Source organism: Neolamprologus multifasciatus, chromosome 3 (assembly GCF_963576455.1).
Source record: "Neolamprologus multifasciatus chromosome 3, fNeoMul1.2, whole genome shotgun sequence".
NCBI classification, from domain to species: domain Eukaryota; kingdom Metazoa; phylum Chordata; class Actinopteri; order Cichliformes; family Cichlidae; genus Neolamprologus; species Neolamprologus multifasciatus.
Window position 1 is genome coordinate 48,103,674 of NC_140441.1, and position 25,960 is coordinate 48,129,633.

At 41.4% G+C, this 25,960-nt stretch overlaps 1 protein-coding gene across 1 annotated transcript in view; it reads left to right on the plus strand.

Annotated features, from left to right (window-relative positions):
• Nucleotides 1–433: 433 nt before the first annotated feature.
• The window catches only part of LOC146523756 (ribonuclease inhibitor-like), a 44,907-nt gene continuing 19,380 nt past the window's right edge, over nucleotides 434–25,960 (plus strand). The window contains exons 1-5 of the mRNA XM_085154024.1: nucleotides 434–467; nucleotides 595–768; nucleotides 2,370–2,549; nucleotides 6,046–6,222; nucleotides 19,594–19,767. Of these exons, the coding sequence (XP_085010150.1) occupies nucleotides 683–768; nucleotides 2,370–2,549; nucleotides 6,046–6,222; nucleotides 19,594–19,767 (617 nt within the window). The 5' untranslated portion in view covers nucleotides 434–467; nucleotides 595–682. The remainder of the gene's footprint in view (nucleotides 468–594; nucleotides 769–2,369; nucleotides 2,550–6,045; nucleotides 6,223–19,593; nucleotides 19,768–25,960) is intronic.

A 25,960-nucleotide genomic window follows, 5' to 3' on the forward strand; every position in this document is an offset into this window, starting at 1 on the left:
CTAATGGCTCAGAAAGTGAAAATGAGCCAATCATTTCTGTGTTTAGTTCCCCTGAAAGCACATCAGATCTGATATCAGCAGCTCTGAGTTCATTCATCATTATTGTCCAGTGATGAGATTTCTTCTCCGTTTGGTAACAGTCAGCAGGTTTTTCCTGCATGTGGACGTGAACAGTCATACCTGACAGCAGCAGGTAGCAAACAGAGATCATCTTTCCCAGCTGGAACTCTTCACTGAGCTGGACTTATTCAAAATGTTCTGGAGTCAGATTCAAAACAGGAAACAGTCCAAATGTGTGTCTTCACTCTGACTCTGGATCAGATCTCACTGACAGACTGTGGACATTATGGAAGCCTAAATGTGACCCCACCTTCCCTCCTTCATCTGGAGATTAAAGCAAAACAAATATTGGCATTAAAATTCTACAGGTCTGAGAGAGACTGAATCATTGTGTCATGTCAAACACAGTAAGAGGAGCTGAAGCACAGATGTGAAGAGCAGATGTTCATTAGATTATGACATCACTCTTTTTTGTCTTCATATACATTAAATTTGTTTTTATAATAACACATTTTATATTTTCTATAATCACAGACTGACTCAGTGTGGACTCTCAGAGACTCACTGTGAAGTTGTGGCCTCAGCTCTGAAGTCCAACCCCTCCCATCTGACAAAGCTGGACATGAGTGGAAACAAGCTGCAGGATTCAGGTGTGAAGCTTCTGTGTGCTGGACTGGAGAGTACAAACTGTCGACTGAAGACTTTTGTGTGAGTTCACTGACTGCAGCTGTTGTTGTTTTTCTGTATTTCAGATCTTTGATGTTTGAAACTTTCATTAGTTCATAAATTTTCAAGATTTGTCTGAAGAGAAATGTGAAGAAGTTTGAGTGCTTTCAGAAATGTTATGTCTTTCCAAACGATTGAACAACAGTTTTTCCGTTTGGCTCCAAATAGAAGTGACAGACTTGAGCAGGGTTCATTTACAGGCTGACAGAAGTGGAGAGGTGATGGGGAGATGTTTGACGGGACAGTTTTTCAGCCTCCACAGCTTCATGTTGTGCTCCATCAGTGAGTGAAGAGGAAGTATTGATGAGGCTGTAGAGTGTGTGAGGGATGTGAATAAGGCTGTTGAAGATCTGATGATGGCAGATAAAACAGGCTGCAGAGACTTTGAGCTTGTGTGGAAACAGAGAGAGAGAGAAAGGAAAGACATGAATGTAAAAGCTAATAAAGATGAAGTTAAGCGCTGTGATGATGTTCATGTATCAGAAGCTGATATGGCTGCTATAGAGACAACCCACACAGCTGCTTACTCTGTTCTACCTGTCACATCCTGTTATCAGGAAACACATATATATATATATATATATATATATGTATGTATATATATATGTATGTATATATATATGTATATATATATATATATATATATATGTATATGTGCTCATGTTTTTACTGTGTATTTTGCAGAAGTTTTTATTAATATCTTCAAAATGATAGCGGCACAAAAAAAATTTTTTGCAGCACAAACCAGCACAAACGTAGCACAAACGTTTAACATCAATTTTGTTTGATTTGGGTAATGTGGGCGGGCTGGTTGACCTTTACCTTTTCATTAATATCTTTAAATCAGAAGCAGCACAAACGAAAATTTTTGCAGCAGAAACCAGCACAAACGTTTTTGTTGGATTTGAAGAAGGTGTCGGGGGGGGGGGGGGGGGGGGGCAACTTCACTCACATCGTTGATCCTATAGTTTGAACTAAGAGTTAACAAATTTTAGAAACACAATGACAACATTCAACAATTTGACTCAACAGTTTGAATCCCATTTGAATTTCCAATGAAGGATCCACAGAGTTTGGTGAAAATAATGACAGTAGATGTCTGTGTGAAAGTGCTGGAAGCAAATTAGTGTGTGATGTTCTGTCAGTGTTGCACTTTGTAGACGGTCCCTGAGGACTGGTCTCACAGCCAGCTGCACATAGAGACCAGCGTTGTTAGTCCAGGTCAGAAGATGACTTGTTGGAATGAAAATGAGCTTGTAGTTTGTCTGCTTTAATAATGTGACTGGAAAAAGGTGTAGGACTTTAAATATGTCCATTTCTTTCACACTTAACCTTTAAAAGTGAAGCCTTGAAGGTGGTCCCTTGAAGGAAAGACATGACTTTTTCACTTTAATGTGAAACATTCAGAGTTTTTTCTCTTGTTTGTTTGAAGCTGCTTCCTGTTGGCTTCAGCTGTTTGGAGTTTCCAATTTCTAAACTTCTACATTCTGAACCTTCTTCAGCTCTGAACAGATGATGAAACACTGAATGATTTCAAGCTCACACTTTGTCTAATAAACTTACATCTTTTGTTCTTTATACAGCTTGAAGGACTGTGGTTTGTCAAAGATCAGCTGTGCTTACCTGGCAGCAGCACTGAAGTCCAACCCATCGTATCCCAGAGTACTGGACCTGAGTGGAGACTACAACAACCTGCAGGATTCAGGAGTGAAGCAGCTGTGTGGTTTTCTGGAGAATCCACGATGTCGATTCGAAACTCTGAGGTCAGTCATCATGTTTTAGTTGTGCTGACACTGTGGATCGGTAGGCCCACAGACCCCTATACAGGAAGTCTTGTTCTACTCTTTGTAGAACATCTGATCCCTGATCAGGGATCAGTAGATAATGCAGAGTTCTGAGCTGACGTGTGTGATGGGACTCAGGCAGCCTGACAGACTTAATGTCCATGTCTTCCCTGCTTATCCTGATACCAATTGACATGAGTGTCCTTGTAGGTCAGATCTTATCAGTCACACCTGTTAGTGCAGCTCTCCTCTAGATTGGAGTGCTTGTTAAGCTAAGATGGTTTTAGAAGCCTGGAGTGCAGACTTCAATTGAAGATATGACTTGGAAAGGCCAAAGTAACCTATTAGAGGTGTTTGCACTAACAAAGATTAATACTCAGATTTAAACCTTTATTGTTTCACAAAGGGTTAAAAAGTGAATATACACAGTGAGGTTGTTGGTGAGATGGGCACTTCCAGCACTGTAGATGTGTTCCAGCTCAGAGTTTATGGAAATAATCCAGAGAGCAGAATTTCTTGATAAATGTCACATCTTCTTAAATTTATAATCCACAGAGAAAACCTTGAAACTGTCGGTCTAATATCTAGTCAACTAGGGATGCACCGATACCGATACCGGTATCTGGTATCGGCCTCGATACCACATTTTCTAAAGTACTTGTACTCGTTAAAAGTCCCCCGATGCCGGGGACCGATACCACGGTCTGAGACCTGTCTATGTTTGAGCGGCATGTAAAAGGTTAATCAAAGGCGCTGAGTGCCCGCCCCCAAGCCCCGGCTGCAGCTCGGAGCTGGGAGAAGGGGAGGCGAGACATGTCAGCCGTGTGGAACTATTTCAAAGTGAACGAAGATGTGAAAACAAAGGCGGACTGCATATAGTGCTCAGCGAAATTGTCCAGAGGAGGTTCAAAAGGTAGCGCACAAGTAATTTAATCAAGCACCTAAAATCCCAACACAACAACGAGTACAAAGAGTTTACCCACGCTTATTTACCCATGCTTATTAGCACAGAGGAGCATAGCTGATGCTATAGCAGTGGGACGGAAAATAGTTGGGCATTTTAAACATTCCGCCTTAGCCTACTCCCGCCTCGAGGACATTCAGGGACAGCTCAACCAACCAATAAAGAGACTGCAGCAGGACGTACAGACGCGCTGGAACAGCACGCATTACATGCTCCAGTCCCTGATTGAGCAAAAGCGAGTGCTGGGCGTGTCCGAGCACAAACTCCCTGACTATCTCACCACTCACCAATGGGCTCTTATGGAGACGACTGTTGCCATCCTCGCCCCCTTTGAGGAACTAACTAAAAAAGTGAGTAGCTACGACGCACTAGCCTCTGATGTCATCCCAGCTGTGACTGTGCTAGTGAGACTTCTAAACAGAGAAAAAGACGAGGACCACGGCGTCAAGACAATGAAAGCAACCTTACTGGCAGCTGTCAAGAAGCGCTTCAGTGACGTCGAGACAAACTCACTGTACTTCATCTCCACCATACTCGACCCAAGGTAAAGTCTGTGTGCTATAGGTATTCAATGAGTATAGCTACAGTACCTCACACAAAGCTCTTGTAGAAACAAACAAACAAATGAACAAAATATGTTCTCCTTCATTTCTGTCAAACAAAGTTGTATGACACGTTTCCAGCGGTTAGTATCATGGTTGCTAGGCAACCTGGGAAGCGCGACGGAGACTAGACCGTCCCATACAGACAAACTTGCCGTTTATTTCGCAAATCGAGCTCAACACTGCCCCTAGCATCCTCGAGCACTTCCGTTGTGTTTTGGAATTTGCAAGTGTTTTGGAGTTTGTACGTGCTTGGTCTCTAGAGACCACCGTACCTAAGGACCCCAGAGCGCTTTACACATCCAGTCATCCACCCATTCACACACATTCACACACTGGTGATGGCAAGCTACATTGTAGCCACAGCCACCCTGGGGCACACTGACAGAGGCGAGGCTGCCAGACACTGGCGCCACCGGGCCCTCTGACCACCACCAGTAGGCAACAGGTGAAGTGCCTTGCCCAAGGACACAACGACCGAGACTGTCCTAGCCGGGGCTCCAACCGGCAACTTTCCGATTACAAGGCGACCTCCCAACTCTGGGTCAGATCAGCTGACCTGGTGAGTCTCCATGATCAGATTTGTTTTTTGGAGATAAAGACTGAGCCCTTTAGAGGTTCAGTTCTCCAGAGCAGCAGGATGTCTGAGGTCTGCAGAAACACAAAAACACAGCAGCTAAAATTAGTTGTTCAAAGAAAACGAGGTGGGAGCTGTTGATTCCTGAGGTACATGTTGTAGCGGTTTATGGAGCATGCAAAGCGGTGTCCACACTGAGCTTTGTTGTGAGCATGTGGACTCGTCTGCAGAACATTTCCAGTACAATAACCAGCTGTACATGCACCCCAAGCAGCAGCTTAAAGCTCACCTCAAAGACATTTAATAGGAAGGACGACTCAGATATCACGGGTCCAGCTGTGACCGTGTCCACAGCAGAGTGTGACCGAGGCTTAATGCTAACACACATGAAGCTAATACCACCATGAGCAGCTGCTCAGTGGATTTGGCGGAGAAATGTCTCCAGCTTCTCACAGGCAGTATGCAGAATGTGGATCTCCACAAAGACTGTGGAGACCTCGTCCCAGACTCTAAATCCACACTTGTCTGCACAAAACTTCTCACATGTTCCCGTCACAAGTGTCTTCTAAGTGAAGCTACCAGGTTCAGGTCCAGCTCTGTTTATCTGGGGCTGCAGCAGATGAGTGATACATCCTTACTAAGCAACACAGACACCAGATATGCCAACACAGCACCATACAACATAAGAAAGACATCCAAATAATTCTCTCTGCATTTCTGTGGCTGATGCTGCTTGAAGGAAGCTGTTTGAAACATTGTTGTTCTGCGCTTTGGGACCAGAAGAGGAAACTGAAACTCTGTTTAGAGGGTTCAATAGAAGCAGCCACGCGCTGTAAGTGTCTGCTGTACAGGGATGCTGGTTCAGCTGTGGCTCAGCACAGTTTCATCATGTGGAAATAAGAAATTTTCATGTAATGTGACAGACACTGGAGCACTTTCACTCACAGTTTCAGTTTTACAGTTTCAGCTTCAAATTTCAGTTTTTTTTGTGCAGCTTTAGTGTCACAGTCCCACTGTGGCCTCCTGAACTGGGAGTTTGTTTTGTTTTGGACTCTGAGGATTCCTGTTCAGTTTTTTTTTAATTTCACACAGCAAAACTTGACAACTTTTCATCTTTTTATAATAAATGTACTTTAATGTGAAACATTCAGAGTTTTTTCTCTTGTTGTGTTTGTTTGAAGATGCTTCCTGTTGGCTTCAGCTGTTTGGAGTTTCCATTTTCTAAACTTCTACATTCTGAACCTTCTTCAGCTCTGAACAGATGATGAAACACTGAATGATTTCAAGCACACACTTTGTCTAATAAACTTACATCTTTTATTCTTTATACAGATTGGAGAGCTGTGGTTTGTCAGAGATCAGCTGTGATTATCTGGCAGCAGCACTGAAGTCCAACCCCTCCCATCTGAGAGAGCTGGACCTGAGCTACAACTACAAGCTGCAGGATTCAGGAGTGAAGAATCTGTTTGGTTTTCTGGAGAGTCCAGGATGTGGACTTAAAACTCTGAGGTCAGTCTTCATGTTTTAGTTGTGCTGAGATGAATATGATATAAAAGTTGTGCTGACACTAAACTGCAGACATCAGGCTGATATTATACTGAGCCACACTGAGGATCTTCATGGTAAAGTCTGTTTTCTTCTCTGGTTTAGTCCATTGACTGTAGCAGAACAAAGGTCGTGTCCAAATTCATGGGCTGCATCCTCCTGAGGACCTGGCCTTCACGGTCTATGTGGGCCAGGTCCTCAGGAGGTCGGGTAGGCCGGAAGTAAACGGCTGTGAAATTGGACGGTCTAGCCTCTGATTAGCGTCACCGCTGTCCCGGTGGAGTTTAATAAACTTGGCTGTCTGCTCCTTGCTATCTAAAATATAACAGGACACTGGTTTAAACTCTCGACCATCTCACACTTCTGTTTAATCAGTTTTCTGTTTGACGTTTATTCAGCTGTGTGAAAACCACCCGATGGATTAATAAAGTTTTATTCAATCTAATCTAATCTAATAACTTTAATCTCAGCCAAACCGATTTACTTACAAATAAAACACAGAAAAAAGCCAAACAATAAAATTTTTAGGTTATCTAAGTGACTTATATATTACGTTTAACCTGAGTAGCGAAAATCCGTGATGATCTGAAAACGATGTGCCGTTCTTGGCAGTTCTAGTGACCCTCGAGCTCCCGGCTTGCTATCGAGCTTGTGGGTAACAGACGTCTCCGATAACGTCGAAGCACTATTGCAAATTTGCGATATCTTGATAAACCGAGCAGATATTTGAAGTTTACACACCCACATTCTTGTCTGACAATATGTTTAAAGTTTATTTTGTGACCCAGAGAGAGTAATAAGAGTAATTTTAAAACGTAGTAGCGGCCGCCATTATTGGAAACTGGAATTGGCTGAGCCGCGCTATGAATTCTGGGATATGGTGGGCCACGAATGACACGCCCGACCCATCCTTCAAATTCGGGGGAAATGAAGGATGCATTTGTCGGCTGCATTCGGAGGAGTCTACGAATTTGGACAGCCTTCGGCGCGTCGCTGTGACGTAATCGGTCTACAAATGCGGCCTCAGAAGGATGCAGCCCCTGAATTTGGACACACCCAGTGTTCACATTTCAAACCTTCAAAGAAGAAGAAAAATCCTCCACTGGATAATTCACAGTGAGACTCTTCATTCCACCTTAAAGTCTGAAATCCAAAGCAAAATGGCCGTTTGGTTTAGACACAGCAGTCCAACACAAAACATACACACATAATACAAAACACAGTCCAACATCCAAATCTCCTCCACTGCCAGCATGAATGATGGGAAAGAGAAGGAGGAACACTCTGACATTCAGGGTTAGAATGAGTTTCATAAAGCAGACTGTGAAGATCAAAGCTGCATTAGAAAGCTTACATGAATGAATGAATGAGTGGACAGAAGTGGACAGAGATCATCTGAAGCACTTCAAAGGCTTTAAATCATCACATTTCTCTTTATTCTTAATGAACTCTGTTAGTTTCTATCAGTTTTCTGTGGAATGAAGCTAACAGCAGGATAATCAGATGCTGACCGATAGGCAAGGCAAGTTTATTTATATAGCACAATTCAACAACAAGGTGATTCATAGTACTTTATAGAGACATTCAAAAACAAAAACAAATAAAAAGCATGATTTAAAATTGATTAAAAAAAACAGTAGATAAAATCAGAACAGTAGATAAAATCAGTAGTTAAAATGTAAGTTTTGAAATTTAAGCTTAAAAGTGTGGATTTGGGGTTTTATTCAAATGCAGCTGAGAACAGGTGAGTCTTCAACCTGGATTTAAACAAACTGAGTGTTTCAGCTGATCTGAGGCTTTCTGGGAGTTTGTTCCACATATATGGAGTATAAAAGCTGAATGCAGCTTCTCTTTGTCTGGTTCTGACTCTGGGAACTGATAAAAAAAAATGGATCCAGATGATCTGAGGGATCTGGAAGGTTCATAGTGGATCAGGAGGTCTGTTAATTCCTCCCAATTCTTTCGATCTTTGGGCTGAAGGAAGGACAATACTCGGTGTATAAATGCTCAATCAACGATCCTTTATTCCATACAATTCAACTCTTAAATAGCAAATACCATGCGGATGGGGAGACATGCATGAAGAGGGTCACAGCAAATCTCAAACTGGTGGAGGGTTACTCAAGCTCTTATAGCTTCTAGTGGCCCCCACCTTGTCATAAAAGCCTAAACATTCACATTCTTTCTCTCACACAGCGCCCAAGTTATGACCTCTGCTCCCTGTTTATCTGCTTCCAACAAGGGGGTGAAGCTCCTGTGGAATGTGCTTTGTGCTCTCTTCTTAACTCAGCAGTATGAAATGTCATGAGACAGTGTAACTCATTCACAGTAAATCAACAGTATAGGATAATACAAACCTATCTAATGAATCTAATGATTTTCACATTCTTTTTAATTCAGCAGTATAATGCAAACTAGAACTACGGCTACATACTAATTATACTCTCTATAATAAGAAGTATGATGCGGCTTACAGCAGTATAATGATTCACTCATTTCGATTACAGGCATAGGATAACATATGATAGAATAATAATCTCACATGTCAATGATGTATTTTGTTCCTAAACCATTCAGAGCTTTATAGACCAGCATCAGAACTTTAAAGTACATCCTCTGACGGACAGGCAGCCAATGTAAAGACCTCAGAGCTGGACTGATGTGGTCCACTTTTTTGGTCTTAGTGAGGACTTGAGCAGCAGAGTTCTGAATGAGCTGTAGTTGTCTGACTGATTTTTTTTTTTTAGGTAGACCTGTAAAGATGCTGATACAGTAATCAAGCCTACTAAAGATGAATGCATGGACTAGTTTTTCCAGGTCCTGTTGAGACATCAGATCTTCCATCCATCAATCCATTCGCTTCCACATTGTGATATATACTTGTGTGTCATCTGCATAGCTATGATAGTTTATTTTGTTGTTCTTTATAATCTGTGCCAGTGGGAGCAAGTAAATGTTAAACAGAAGGGGTCCCAAGATGGAACCTTGGGGAACTCCACATGTGATACTTGTCTGCTCAGATGTGAAGTTACCTATTGATACAAAGTATTTCCTGTTTTCTAAGTATGTTTTGAACCACTTTAGTACAGTTCCTGAAAGACCTGCCCAGTTCTCCAGTCGTGTGAGTAATATGTTGTGGTCAACTGTATCAAATGCTGCACTGAGATCCAGTAAAACTAAGACTGACATTTTTCCACTGTCTGTATTCAGACATATGTTATTGAACACTTTAGTCAGAGCGGATTCAGTGCTGTGGTTCTGTCTGAAACCTGACTGGAAGGCATCAGAGCAGTTATTCTGTTTTAAGAAGTAATTGAGCTGTTGAGAAACTGCTTTTTCAATGATCTAACTTAAAAATGGGAGATTTGAGATCGGCCTGTAGTTGTTCATTTGTGTCTTGTCAAGATTGTCCTTTTTCAGTATAGGTTTAATTACAGCAGTTTTTAGTGGTTCTGAAAACACACCTGACATTAAAGAAAAGTTGACGATCTGTAACAGGTCTGACTCCAAAGTCTTTGAGACCTTTTTGAAAAAACTTGTTGGCAGGACATCTAAACAGCAAGAGGAGGAGTTCAGTTGACCTAAGATGTCCTCCAGGTTTTTGCTGTTAATAGAATGAAACTGTTTGATGGTGTTTAAACAGTTTTTCAGTGAACACAGTACATATCCTGAATCTGCTGTTGATGTACCAATTGCTTCTCTAATCTTTTGGGGTTTTTTTGTCAAGAATCTGGCAAAGTCATTGCAGGCCATGGTCGAATGAAGTTCAGCTGCCACTGACACAGGAGGGTTTGTTAGCCTGTCAACTGTAGCAAATAAGACCCGAGCACTATGACTGTTTTTGGTTATGTCAGAGAAGTAGGACCTCCTTGCACTCCTCAGTTGTAAATTATAATTGTGAAGTTTCTCTTTATAGATGTCATAATGAACCTGGAGGTTTGTTTTTCTCCATCTGCGCTCAGCTTTCCTACACTCTCTTTTTTCATTTTTCACCAGTGTGGAGTTTCTCCATGGAGACTTCTTCCTTCCAGAGATAACCTTCACCTTAATGGGAGCAATAGTGTCCATTACATTTAACATTTTAGCATTGAAGCTATTGATGAGCTCATTGACTGAACCTCTGGACAGGTCAGGTGTTAATGGGAAGACCTGGTTAAAGATCTCCCTACTGCAGTGGTTCCCAAACTTTTTTTTTGCTGGGCGCCCCTTGTTTTACAAGAAAAATGCTCGTGCCCCCCCTCGCACGTGCATGCGCGCACATGCGCAAACCAGCCTGATGTTATTTTTATCCCACTGTAACTTTACTGTATAAAGAGCTAACATCTCCGAAATGTCAGGAGTAGTTAGTCATTACAACAAGTGTTTGTGAACTAAAAATCAAGAATGTGGGATACTGTTTGTTCGTGATTTAAACATCCCAGCTGCTCCCGACAAAAGGAAAACCAATTCTGCAGGGAGACCTACCTCGGCACTTGCGCAGGTGAAACCAAAGGGCAGATATGCTTCATCATATTTTCTAGTCTTTGGCTTAGAATGAAGTTGGTTTGGAAACATATTCAGCTATGCTTCATCTCCTGCTTTGCGTTTGTGTAGGCGCCCTGTGCTAGCAGTGTCCAAGCGTTGTTGTTTTTTTTTTTTCCCTTTTCCTGCTGCGCCCCCCCTGAAATAGCTCTGCGCCCCCCCTAGGGGGCGGGCCCCACACTTTGGGAAGGTCTGCCCTACTGTATTCAGTTATACACTGTTTTGTGATCACTGCTGTTGATATATATTTACAGTGGGGCAAAAAAGTATTTAGTCAGCCACCGATTGTGCAAGTTCCCCCACTTAAAATGATGATAGAGGTCAGTAATTTGCACCAGAGGTACACTTCAACTGTGAGAGACAGAATGTGAAAAAAAAACCCATGAATTCACATGGTAGGATTTGTAAAGAATTTATTCGTAAATCAGGGTGGAAAATAAGTATTTGGTCACCTCAAACAAGGAAAATCCCTGGCTCTCACAGACCTGTAACGTCTTCTGTAAGAAGCTTTTCTGTCCCCCACTTGTTACCTGTATGAATGGCACCTGTTTGACCTCATCATCTGTATAAAAGACACCTGTCCACAGCCTCAACCAGTCAGACTCCAAACTCCGCCATGGCCAAGACCAAAGAGCTTTCGAAGGACACCAGGAAAAGAATTGTAGACCTGCACCAGACTGGGAAGAGTGAATCTACAATAGGCAAGCAGCTTGGTGTGAAAAAATCAACTGTGGGAGCAATCATCAGAAAATGGAAGACATACAAGACCACTGATAATCTCCCTCGATCTGGGGCTCCACGCAAGATCTCATCCCGTGGGGTCAAAATGATCATGAGAACGGTGAGCAAAGATCCCAGAACCACACGGGGGGACCTGGTGAATGACCTGCAGAGAGCTGGGACCAAAGTAACAAAGGTCACCATCAGTAACACACTACAACGGCAGGGAATCAAATCCCGCAGTGCCAGACGTGTTCCGCTGCTGAAGCCAGTGCATGTCCAGGCCCGTCTGAAGTTTGCCAGAGAGCACATGGATGATACAGCAGAGGATTGGGAGAATGTCATGTGGTCAGATGAAACCAAAGTAGAACTTTTTGGTATAAACTCAACTCGTCGTGTTTGGAGGAAGAAGAATACTGAGTTGCATCCCAAGAACACCATACCTACTGTGAAGCATGGGGGTGGAAACATCATGCTATGGGGCTGTTTTTCTGCCAAGGGGACAGGACGACTGATCCATGTTAAGGACAGAATGAATGGGGCCAAGTATCGTGAGATTTTGAGCCAAAACCTCCTTCCATCAGTGAGAACTTTGAAGATGAAACGAGGCTGGGTCTTCCAACATGACAATGATCCAAAACACACCGCCCGGGCAACAAAGGAGTGGCTCCGTAAGAAGCAGTTGAAAGTCCTGGAGTGGCCTAGCCAGTCTCCAGACCTCAACCCCATAGAAAATCTGTGGCGGGAGTTGAAAGTCCGTGTTGCTCAGCGACAGCCCCAAAACATCACTGCTCTTGAGAAGATCTGCATGGAGGAATGGGCCAAAATACCAGCTACTGTGTGTGCAAACCTGGTAGAGACCTATAGTAAACGTTTGACCTCTGTTATTGCCAACAAAGGTTATGTTACAAAGTATTGAGCTGTATTTTTGTTATTGACCAAATACTTATTTTCCACCCTGATTTACGAATAAATTCTTTACAAATCCTACCATGTGAATTCATGGATTTTTTTTTCACATTCTGTCTCTCACAGTTGAAGTGTACCTCTGGTGCAAATTACTGACCTCTGTCATCATTTTAAGTGGGGGAACTTGCACAATCGGTGGCTGACTAAATACTTTTTTGCCCCACTGTATGTGGGCTGAAATTTTACTTTCAAAGAAAACACAGTAATGATCAGACAGGCCCACAACAGACACAGTGACCTTTGAAATGCTCAGGCCCTTGGAGATCAGTAGGTCAAGAGTGTGTCCTCTATTATGTGTGGCCTCTGTTACATGCTGAGTCAGCCCAAAGTTGCCCAGAGTGTTACTCAGGTCTTTAGTCCCTTTGTCCTGAGGGTTGTCCATATGGATGTTAAAATCCCCAACAATAATTACACAGTCGAAATCAATACAGATCACAGACATCAGTTCACTGAGATCATTAAAAAAAAGTCTGTGCAGTATTTGGGAGGCCTGTAAACATTAAGAAACACAACTTTGGATGGGGCTTTCAGCTGTAAAGCCACATATTCAAAAGACTGAAAACTTCCAGGAGATAGCTGCTTACATTGAAATGATTCATTAAATAAGACAGCAACCCCTGTCTTATTTAGAAAACAGGATGATTCAGAATGGAAAGGAAATAGCAGAGTGGTACAGTCTATGTTTTTAGGGGAAATCACTGAAAAAGAAATCATAGCTATTGTAGCAGAATCTAAAAACAAGACATCCACTGACTGTGATGGGTTAGACATGGTCATCGTAAAAAAGACCGTGGATTGTATAATCAAACCTCTCTGTTATATTTTTAATCTCTCATTTTATATGGGTGTATTTCCTGACCGAATGAAAGTGGCAAAAGTTATCCCTCTTTATAAATCAGGAGACAGACATAGTTTTAATAATTATAGACCAGTATCATTGCTATCACAGTTTTCTAAAGTGCTTGAAAAACTCTTTGCACAAAGATTTGATAGTTTCATTGAAAAACATCAACTGTTAAGCGAAAGCTTTCGACAGAACAGATCAACAGCAATAGCATTAATGAATACTATTGAAGACATTTCATCAGCAACACATCATAATAAATATACTATAGGGGTATTCATTGATTTAAAAAAAGCTTTTGACACTCTGAAACACTCCATCTTGATTTCTAAGTTAAGAACTTATGGTGTGAGAGGAATAGTATTGAACTGGTTAAGCAGCTATTTAGATAATAGGTTTCAGTATGTGCAGTGTTTAGGCAATTCATCTGATAGAATGTGGGGTCCCTCAAGGTTCTCTTTTAGGACCAAAACTTTATTTATATATAAATGACATTTGTGATGTGTCAAAAATGTTAATTTTGTTTTGTTTGCAGATGATACAAATTTTTATTGTTCCAGAGAGAACTTGAAAGAATTGGCTAAAATTATGGTTATTGAAATGAAAAAAATGTAAAAATGGTTTGATGTAAATGAGTTATCACTGAATTTGGAAAAAACAAAGTTTATGATATTCAGAAACCGTGTAAAGGAGGAAGAGATAGTATTATCTATAGAGGGAGTATTAATTGAAAGAGTGACAGAATTCCATTTTGTAGGTGTAATAGTGGATGACAAGTTAACATGGAAATCACATATTGAACATGTTAAAAAAAAAAGTTGGCTAAAAGTATTTATATCCTGGGTAATGTTAGATATATATTAGATTACAAGACAATGAGAATATTATATTTTTATTGTGTTGAAGTATGGGGGAATACATATGTGACTAATATGAAACCATTATATTTATTACAGAAGAGAGCGCTTCAAATTATGCATAATGTTAAATATAGAGAACACACTAATAATTTATTAATAAAATTGAAATTATTAAAACAAGAAGACATAGTGAAATTACAGACTTTAACTATTATGTTTAGGGCAAAAAATAAAACACTACCTCTTAAGTTACAAAGTTTATTTGTATTGTGTTCAGAAAATGGGGAGGGCAGAAGGAAGTTTTATTTTAAGCACCGGTTTGCTCAAACCACACAAAGGCAAATGTGTCCAACAGTCATAGGCATAAGAAACTGGAATTCTCTCAGTGATCATCTTAAGTGTTGTATAAATGTTTCTCAATTTAAAATCTGCTATAAGAATAAAATGATAAACCAATATAAAGAAGTTGAAAAGAATAGAATTTAATTGTAGAAAAATGATCCTTTTAGTTTGATATTTAGTGGTATTGCTCATTGTTGAGTATATTGTTCTATTTGCTTTGTTTTGTTTTGTTATGTGCAGAAAATTGTCAGAGTGTAATTTTGGATGCCTACTTGTATTATCACAGATAGGGGGCAGGTATCAATAAGAATTGATTCTTCTTCCTGCTCCTTTTCATGCATGGAAACAGTGTTACTTTAATTGAAAGGAAGGTTGTGTATGCGAATGAATTACTGCTGTACCATGTGTGAAACAAAACAAACAAAAAATATTTTTAAGGGATTAGAGAAATATTTTGCTGCTATTGTTAATAATCATCATCATTACCATTGCATTAATAATTAATATTGATTTTGCATTCAGATGTTTAAACATATTGGTACCCAATTAGCCTTTATTACAGGTGCAGTTATAACCACTTTAAACTGTTGAGTTAAATCAATAATCTTAAATGCTTTTGAATGCTTGTTATAATCTTAAATGTGTATGTGCTGATTCTGTTGGGTTATAAAAGAAGGGCCTAACTCTGAGTACACTCTGTGCAAAGTAGACAGGAAACTGCAGGCTTTTGAGTGTGTTTGTGAAAGTGAAACTAAAGCAGAGTCTAAGTGTAAGTTACTTTGAGGAGCTGTTGGGAGGATGCTATTTGAATAACCAGGTTATTCATTATTGTCTTTTATTCATTTATATCGTTTGATTAAGCTTTTAGTAGAGGTTCTTGATTAAAACATTTATTCAACATATTACAGATATAGTTAGAGTTAGGTTATTATGCACATGCGAATTGGCCTCTCTTCTCATAAGACAAAGTTTGTGTGAGGTCGAGCCACACACACACACACGTACACATACACACACGTACACAGCAGTTAGACTCAGGGGTAGATGAAGGTTCGAATAATATTTTGTAAAAGCTTGAAACTGCAAAATTGTGCCTGCAAAAGAACAGTTTGTTGCAGAATGTGTGCCTGATGTTCCAGACGATAAGCGAGCGTCCAGCAGCGACAGGAAGACACCTGGCATGGAGACGAGGCGATGTTGCTTTTTCAAACTGTGTTAAAAGTCATCGTGGTTTTGATTTGACGTATGCATATACTGTATCTGCTTAACGCATGAGGGGGCGTTATAAATTTCCCTGATGGTATAAAAACAACTGATTGTGTATTGTTCGAGCGAGATTGATGCTGTCTGCGTACAGTGTTCATCTCCCACGCGTGTTCATTAAAATCATCGTTTGACTCCACCCGGCCGGATCAGTGTTGTTATTTTGGAATTCCTCCTGTATCCCTCCTCAACATTTGAATCCGTGACAGTTTGGGGGCTCGTCCGGTGGTTGAGGAGGGAGAGAGTTGGAGGTGTAGATGGAGAAATTTGGTGGTCCGTGGTGGTCAGACGGGCAGGCGTGACCTGGCAATCGAACTGAGTGGACAGGCACCTTTATAAAAGACGTAGGAACAGGCCTGTTGATTTTATCCGAAGTGTGCTGAATTGGATGATAAAATTAAATGTCTATTCAGTAAAAATTGCCGGTAAATGTCTGTTTTGATTTTGGTGAAAATCTCATGAGGTTTGTAAGTTTGTAAGTTACAGTACTGGGTTGGAGTCCCAAGGAAAAGGAAAACAGTGAAATTGGGTTGGAGTCCCAAGTAGGAAAGTTAGGGAATTGGTCATTTTGTGGGTTGAAGTCCCCATTGGTCATCAGGTTAGATCTGCGTCAGTCATACACTTGTTTTGGGTGTTGATTGTTGTTATAAAGTATTATAAATTTTTCAAGAACGGCAGTGCGGCCTGGGGTTTACGCCCCCTCCTGGTCACGGACGCGCGATCTTGACCTATCGGCGAATAGGGTTAGTTCGGTTGGCTTGACGGTGGGGTACAGGCCATCCTGGAATAAGCTAACAGTTTGAGTCTCTTTGTCTGCGCTTTTTTGGGTAGCAGAGGTGCGTCCTCGGGTCTTGGAAACTTTTAAATTAACTTAGGGATGTTAAAACAGTGCAAATAATATATAAGGCAAGGAAAGGGATGCTCCCAATCGAAATAAGTAAATGGTTCTTAGAAAGAGTAGGGAGGTATAATTTTAGAGGGAAGTGGAATTTAAAATTACAAAAAGTAAGAACAACATTGAAAAGGATGTCTATTTCAATAGCGGGAGTTAAATTCTGGAATGAGTTAGAAGAAGAAATAAAGGTCAGTAGTGATATAAACCAGTTTAAAATAAAACTCAAAAAAGGCGTTGTATACGTTTTTGTTGTTCAAATTTAGATGATGAGGATGTAAACCTGAGGGGGTAGGGCTAAATAAGTATATACTTCTGCCTACTCTTTTTCAAACAACTGCATGGAATGATTTTATGAAACGTTGGTGAATGTATATGTTTGAAATAAAAAAGAACTGAACTGAACTGAACATTGATTAAACCTGGCTAAGAACACAAACATACGCAATGAAAATCAGCTTGCTACTTGTATGAGTGTTAAAATGGTGTGAATGTTTAATAAAATACACTTAAAGCTTGAAGTTGAGGAATAACTCAAAGAAGCTATATGACAAAGGGAGTGAGTTATGGAAAAAAAAGAAAAGGGATTAAAGTAGTTTTTATAAGAGTGACTTAGGAGTGCTCTTGTACTGATTGATCAAAGCAAGTGATTAGTATAGAAAGAAAATGAAAACAATTCAATAATGTGGTAAGGTTTAAACATGTATTTCTCTTGTCATGGTAACTTGTTGAGATATGACTCAGTATGCAAATTAGCTGGAGTGAGTCGTGTCGAAGAAGCTTCCTGTGTGTCTGTGTGACTGAGGCTCTCAATTGAGGAAACAGAGCAGTGACTGAGGAGGATTACTTGGTGAAATTTAATGATAAAGTAACAGGTTAAACAAATTTAGTGGTCAGGTCTGTTCAGAAGTGCAGATTTGGATAGGAAATTTATAGTTTAGTGATGATACGTTGTTGTAATGGGTTATCTTATGCTGAATCTAAGTATGTTAAAGTGCATAAAGGGGGCGATTGTTGCGTGCAACTTGTGTGGTTTTAACAAGATTTTCGGTGTATTGAGGAGGTGAAATTATGTCAGTCGACCTGGGAGTGTCTGGACCCTGGTGGCAAAACTTTTGTGTGTTTAAGATTTTTGAGGTTGTTGTTGTAGTGATGGGTTGATTCTGTCAGTTAGGTTTGTGTTGTTTTTGTTTTGTTTTTTTTAATAGAGGGAGTTTTCTTAAACATGGACATGTCTAAGAGGGGCCCATTATTTTTGTAACAGTGCACTTAGAGAAAACTTGTCAGGTGATTTTGTTTTGTGCTGTGATGAGCTAATAATCAGCTCTCTTTTTTTCTCATTTTTGTTCTAAGCAGGCCTGAAGGGGGGTGAATTAACAGTGCTGAAAATTTTCGGGAAAACGGGTATAAGGTGGGCTTTCCAGATTACAATTGGTTGAGGAGAAGGCTAAGTCTCTGTCTAAAAGGTTGGACCGCGAGCCAATCCAGTCTAAAAGCATAAAGAACCATTTTCCTAAAAACCAAATAAAACAAATGAATGAGCTCATTTTGCTGAGAGTGGAGAATCTGATTATTTGCGCAGGAGTCTCCATTATTAGCAATACCTGGTGTGAATGCATGTGAGTGAATTTGTGTGACTGGACCAAATTTGGGATGAATAAATGTGGACAAACAATTTGTCATGCCAGCAAGAGAAAGGGTATAATTTGCTTTGCTTTGTTTTTCCCATAAGCAGGAGGAGTGGAAGACTTAATTTTGGGGATGCTGATTTTGGGTTGCTGACGTTTGCTTTGAGAAAATTTCTGTTTTATTGACTGGGGTTAGATTATGGTAGTACATTATATGGGTGGGAGAATGCCAAATGCTAAAGGGGAAACATTTTTGATATAACTCATGTTACCATTAACTGAAGAAACACATGACTGATAACTGTTCTGTTTTAAGTTTATTTTTTATAACACAGATTGGATCATAAGTGGGGAAAACTGACTATGAAATGTGAAGTTCAGGTTTTGTTTTTAGGAAGTTCCAAGGATGCAGGCTGTGGATGGAGCCAGGAGTTCAAAAAGATGTGACATGATGATTAAATTGATTTCATTCCTTAAACACAGGTTTGCAGGGCCGGAGCAGATATACCTGAGAAGAGGATGGCTGAGCTGTTTTGAGAGATGATATGACTAACCTTTTTCTTTTAATTTCCTAAGCTTGGGTGAAGCATTTTGAGTTTGACACATGAGATGTGTCAAAGAGAGGGATTTAAGGTTTAATTTGAAATGGGTTTTAGGATTATGTTATAACTTTTGGGGTTTTTGATAAAAACCCTCCTCCTCTCCTGCTCACCCTGGCCTCACTGATAAAACTGTAGTTAGGAGGGGTCGTCTCGTTGAGAACAGCTCCACTGTTACTTTGGTCCAACCAAGTTTCAGTTAAAAACATAAAATCAAGGCTGTGCTCAGTGATTAAATCATTAATTAAAAATGTTTTCCCAGCTAAAGATCTAACGTTTAATAAAGCCAACTTAAGTGTTTTAGAGGTATTATTTGCCCCCTCGTGTTTGGGAGCAGTCTGTGGCACATAAAGTATGTTTAGGTTTCTATTAAAGGTTGTAGTCAAAAGAGCTTGCAAAGAAAAGCGTCTTTAAGCAACTTAAAGAAGTCCAGACGCTTTTCTTTGCAAGCTCCTTTGACTACGATGACCTGGATGACTGAGAACCTTCGCAGACATTAAAGGTTGTAATTTGTATATTAAAAAGTGCCTGTGCCTGGGTCAGCAGGGATCAGCTTACAGATAGAATACAGCTGCTGGATGGGATTAGCATGTCATAGCTATCTACCAAACTTCAGCTCTGAACAGATTATGAAACACTAAATGATTTCAAGTACACACTTTGTCTAATAAACTCACATCTTTCATTCTTTATACAGATTGAAGAACTGTTGTTTGTCAGAGATCAGCTGTGATTATCTGGCAGCAGCACTGAAGTCCAACCCCTCCCATCTAAGAGAGCTGGACCTGTGGGGAAACAAGCTGCAGGATCCAGATGTCAAGCAGCTGAGGGATCTTAAGAAGCGTCCAGACTACAGACTGGAGATTCTGAGGTCAGTAGAGTGATGGAGTGAGTGGGTGGTGCTGTCAGCATTATTGTACTAAACGCAGACGGTGTGAAACAAAGATCCAGTGTTTCCTGTAAAGCTGCAGCTTCTCAGTGAAGCTGTGAGAGGAGAATGGTGACAGGCTTCAGGATTGGACACAAACACTTCCTGTTTCTGACCTTTATGGTCACCATAGTAATGGCTGACACACTCTGATCAAACACTGTCAACAGCCAATGAGCTCTCTGAACAAAGCAGCACGCAGACCAATGACTGCATTCATTTGCAAGTTTAAAGCAGTGAAGAAGACAGTCTGTAGGTGAGGAAGAATTTAGTGAGAGTAGATGTTTGGATGTAATTCCTCCAGTTAACAGCTGGAACCATCACATCTGGATTGTTGGGTTTCCTAAAGAGCTCAGTGGACAGACCTGTACAATAATGTATATATGTGTATATATGTGTGTATATAGCTGGGTGTAAATAACACCCAGCTTGCCCCTGCGGGCGGTTTATCCTTCAAGCTCGGGTCCTCTACCCAGAGGCCTGCGAGCTTGAGGGTCCTGCGCAGTATCTTAGCTGTTCTTAGGACTGCGGTCTTCTGGACGGAGATCTCTGATGTAGTTCCCGGGATCGGCTGGAGCCATTCGCCTAGCTTGGGAGTCACTGCACCTAGTGCTCCGATTACCACTGGGACCACCGTCACCTTCACCCTCCACATCTTCTCAAGTTCTTCTCTGAACCACTACATCGATCACTACGGCCGTCTTCTTCTGTTTGTCTACCACCACTATGGTTAGCCACCACGATTTTGTCCGTCTGTATCTGGAAGTCCCACAGGATCTCAGCTCGGTCATTCTCCATCACCCTTGGGGGCATCTCCCATTTTGACCTCGGGACTTCCAGGTTATACTCGGCACAGATGTTCCTGTACACTATGCCGGCCACTTGGTTATGGCGTTCCATATATGCCTTGCCTGCTAGCATTTTGCGCCCTGCTGTTATGTGCTGGATTGTCTCTGGGGCATCTTTACACAGCCTGCACCTAGGGTCTTGCCTGGTGTGATAGACCCCAGCCTCTATGGATCTTGTGCTCAGTGCTTATTCCCGTGCTGCCATGATTAGTGCCTCTGTGCCTCTGTCCAGCTTTGTCCAGCCACTGGTAGGATTTCTGGATATCAGCCACCTCCGCTATCTGCCGGTGGTACATACCGGGCAGGGGCCTGTCCTTCCATGATGGTTCCTCGCCTTCCTCCTCATTCTTGGGTTTCTGCTGCCTGAGGTATTCACTGAGCACGCTGTCAGTTGGGGCCATCTTCGTGGAGGTTTCTTGTCTCATCCTGGACTGTGGTGCTGACTGCACAGCCACTAACAACTCCAACATCATTGTGAAGTTTGCGGATGACACTACAGTGGTGGGTCTTATCACCAAAGGTGATGAGACGGCTTACAGGGAGGAGGTCAGCGCCCTCACCCACTGGTGTCAAGACAACCATCTCACCCTCAACGTTGCAAAGACAAAGGAGTTGATAGTGGACTTCCGGAGGTGCAGAGAAGTACACACCCCCATCACCATCAACAGCGCTGCTGTGGAGAGACTGAGCAGCTTCCGCTTCCTTGGTGTACATCTGGCTGAGGATCTTACGTGGTCAGTACACATAAACAAAACAGTGAAGAAGGCGCAGCAGCGACTCTTCTTTCTGAGGAGACTGAAAAGATTTGGCATGAGCCCCCGCATCCTCAGGACCTTCTATCGCTGTGCCATTGAGAGGATCCTCACTGGATGCATCACCGCCTGGTATGGCAACAGCACCGCTTACAACCGCAAAGCTCTTGTTGAGATGAGAATATTATTTTACTGTTACTATTCATAACCATTATCATTACTGTTGCATTACTTATCATTTATCATTTTATCAGAGCATTTATTGAAGCTGTTGATGCTACATTAAAGTTTGTATTTCAGGTGTGAGCATAATCACATAATAATCTTTCATTGCAGGTGCAACTGTAATCATGTTATACACATATTGCATTTTTGTGCTAATTAAAGAGTTGAAGCTCAGTTGATAATGGTCTGAAGCTTCGGTCAGCGTGAGTTTGGCCGATCAATTGGAAAACCTATTGAGCTAATGAAAAATTGCATACATGCTTACAATTCACCGCATATTATATAGAAATAGAATAGAGGCCTGTATGTGTTCAGCAGCCTGCTGCATTGAAGTTTGCCTGGTAACAGATGACTCACAATGGGTCATGTACTGAGGTCAAGATACACAGGCTGCCTGTACACACATACACAGTATCTAGACTTGTTTTGCTCGAAACTGCCAAGTTGTTTACCTGCATACGTGACAGTTTAGTTCCACAGATAAGTGAAGAGCAGTAAGTGAAATAACAGGAAGCATCTGGCGGTGGTGGAGGAACAGAGCAAGGAACTGTTCTATTTTGAATGTGTTCAATGTTGGAATTACTGGAACTTATGCAAGTTTGTTATCTGCTTTTGACGCATTATGCTCGTCATCAACGATATACAGTGGGGCAAAAAAGTATTTAGTCAGCCACCGATTGTGCAAGTTCCCCCACTTAAAATGATGACAGAGGTCAGTAATTTGCACCAGAGGTACACTTCAACTGTGAGAGACAGAATGTGAAAAAAAAATCCATGAATTCACATGGTAGGATTTGTAAAGAATTTATTCGTAAATCAGGGTGGAAAATAAGTATTTGGTCAATAACAAAAATACAGCTCAATACTTTGTAACATAACCTTTGTTGGCAATAACAGAGGTCAAACGTTTACTATAGGTCTCTACCAGGTTTGCACACACAGTAGCTGGTATTTTGGCCCATTCCTCCATGCAGATCTTCTCAAGAGCAGTGATGTTTTGGGGCTGTCGCTGAGCAACACGGACTTTCAACTCCCGCCACAGATTTTCTATGGGGTTGAGGTCTGGAGACTGGCTAGGCCACTCCAGGACTTTCAAATGCTTCTTACGGAGCCACTCCTTTGTTGCCCGGGCGGTGTGTTTTGGATCATTGTCATGTTGGAAGACCCAGCCTCGTTTCATCTTCAAAGTCTCACTGATGGAAGGAGGTTTTGGCTCAAAATCTCACGATACTTGGCCCCATTCATTCTGTCCTTAACACGGATCAGTCGTCCTGTCCCCTTGGCAGAAAAACAGCCCCATAGCATGATGTTTCCACCCCCATGCTTCACAGTAGGTATGGTGTTCTTGGGATGCAACTCAGTATTCTTCTTCCTCCAAACACGACGAGTTGAGTTTATACCAAAAAGTTCTACTTTGGTTTCATCTGACCACATGACATTCTCCCAATCCTCTGCTGTATCATCCATGTGCTCTCTGGCAAACTTCAGACGGGCCTGGACATGCACTGGCTTCAGCAGCGGAACACGTCTGGCACTGCGGGATTTGATTCCCTGCCGTTGTAGTGTGTTACTGATGGTGACCTTTGTTACTTTGGTCCCAGCTCTCTGCAGGTCATTCACCAGGTCCCCCCGTGTGGTTCTGGGATCTTTGCTCACCGTTCTCATGATCATTTTGACCCCACGGGATGAGATCTTGCGTGGAGCCCCAGATCGAGGGAGATTATCAGTGGTCTTGTATGTCTTCCATTTTCTGATGATTGCTCCCACAGTTGATTTTTTCACACCAAGCTGCTTGCCTATTGTAGATTCACTCTTCCCAGTCTAGTGCAGGTCTACAATTCTTTTCCTGGTGTCCTTCGAAAGCTCTTTGGTCTTGGCCATGGCGGAGTTTGGAGTCTGACTGGTTGAGGCTGTGGACAGGTGTCTTTTATACAGATGATGAGGTCAAACAGGTGCCATTCATACAGGTAACAAGTGGGGGACAGAAAAGCTTCTTACAGAAGACGTTACAGGTCTGTGAGAGCCAGGGATTTTCCTTGTTTGAGGTGACCAAATACTTATTTTCCACCCTGATTTACGAATAAATTCTTTACAAATCCTACCATGTGAATTCATGGATTTTTTTTTTCACATTCTGTCTCTCACAGTTGAAGTGTACCTCTGGTGCAAATTACTGACCTCTGTCATCATTTTAAGTGGGGGAACTTGCACAATCGGTGGCTGACTAAATACTTTTTTGCCCCACTGTATATTCAATTCAATTCAATTCAATTCAATTTTATTTATATAGTGCCAAATCACAACAAATGTCGCCTCAAGGCGCTTCATAGATACAGAGAAAAGCCCAACAATCATATGACCCCCTATGAGCAAGCACTTTGGCGACAGTGGGAAGGAAAAACTCCCTTTTAACAGGAAGAAACCTCCGGCAGAACCAGGCTCAGGGAGGGGCGGCCATCTGCTGCGACCGGTTGGGGTGAGAGAAGGAAGACAGGATAAAGACATGCTGTGGAAGAGAGACAGAGATTAATAACAGATACGATTCAATACAGAGAGGTCTGTTAATACATAGTGAGTGAGAAAGGTGACTGGAAAGGAAAAACTCAATGCATCATGGGAATCCCCCGGCAGCCTACATCTATTGCAGCATAACTAAGGGAGGATTCAGGGTCACCTGGTCCAGCCCTAACTATATGCTTTAGCAAAAAGGAAAGTTTTAAGCCTAATCTTAAAAGTAGAGATAGTGTCTGTCTCCCGAATCCAAACTGGAAGCTGGTTCCACAGAAGAGGGGCCTGAAAACTGAAGGCTCTCCCTCCCATTCTACTTTTAAATACTCTAGGAACAACAAGTAGGCCTGCAGAGCGAGAGCGAAGTGCTCTAATAGGGTGATATGGTACTACAAGGTCATTAAGATAAGATGGGGCCTGATTATTTAAGACCTTGTATGTGAGGAGCAGGATTTTGAATTCAATTCTGGATTTAACAGGAAGCCAATGAAGGGAAGCCAAAACAGGAGAAATATGCTCTCTCTTTCTAGTCCCTGTCAGTACTCTTGCTGCAGCATTTTGGATTAACTGAAGGCTTTTCAGTGAGTTTTTTGGACATCCTGATAATAATGAATTGCAGTAGTCCAGCCTGGAAGTAATAAATGCATGAACTAGTTTTTCAGCGTCACTCTGAGACAGGATATTTCTAATTTTAGAGATGTTGCGCAAATGGAAGAACGCAGTCTTACATATTTGTTTAATATGTGCGTTGAAGGACATATCCTGGTCAAAAATGACTCCAAGGTTCCTCACAGTGTTACTGGAGGCCAAGGTAATGCCATCCAGAGTAAGAATCTGGTTAGATACCAAATTTCTAAGCTTTTCAGCGCCGAGTACAATGACCTCAGTTTTATCTGAGTTGAGAAGCAGAAAGTTAGTGGCCATCCAAGTCTTTATGTCTTTAAGACATTACTGCAGTTTAACTAATTGGTGTGTGTTATCTGGCTTCATGGACAGATAGAGCTGGGTGTCATCTGCATAGCAGTGAAAATGTATGCTATGTCTTCTAATGATGCTGCCTAGGGGAAGCATGTATAATGTAAACAGAATTGGTCCTAGCACTGAACCCTGTGGAACTCCATAATTAACCTCAGTGTGTGAAGAGGACTCTCCATTTACATGCACAAATTGGAGTCTATTAGATAGATATGATACAAACCACTGCAGTGCAATAGTAGTAATACCTACAGCATGTTCTAATCGCTCTAATAGAATATTATGGTCAACAGTATCGAATGCTGCACTAAGGTCAAGAAGGACAAGCACAGAGATGAGTCCACTGTCAGAGGCCATAAGAAGATCATTTGTAACCTTCACTAAAGCTGTTTCTGTGCTGTGATGAGCTCTGAAACCTGACTGAAACTCTTCAAATAAACCATTCCTCTGCAGATGATCTGTTAGCTGTTTGACAACTACTCTTTCAAGGATTTTTGATATGAAAGGAAGGTTGGAGATTGGCCTATAATTAGCTAAGACTGCTGGGTCTAGAGATGGCTTTTTGAGTAAAGGTTTAACTGCAGCCACCTTGAAGGCCTGTGGTACATAGCCGATTATTAGAGATAGGTTGATCATATATAAGATCGAAGAATTAATCAATGGCAGAACTTCTTTGAGCAGTTTTGTAGGAATGGGGTCTAAAAGACACGTTGATGGTTTGGAGGAAGTAATTATTGACGTTAACTCAGAAAGATCGATTGGAAAAAAAGAGTCTAACTTAACATCAATGGAACTACAAGTAGCTGTAGATAATATTACATCTATGGG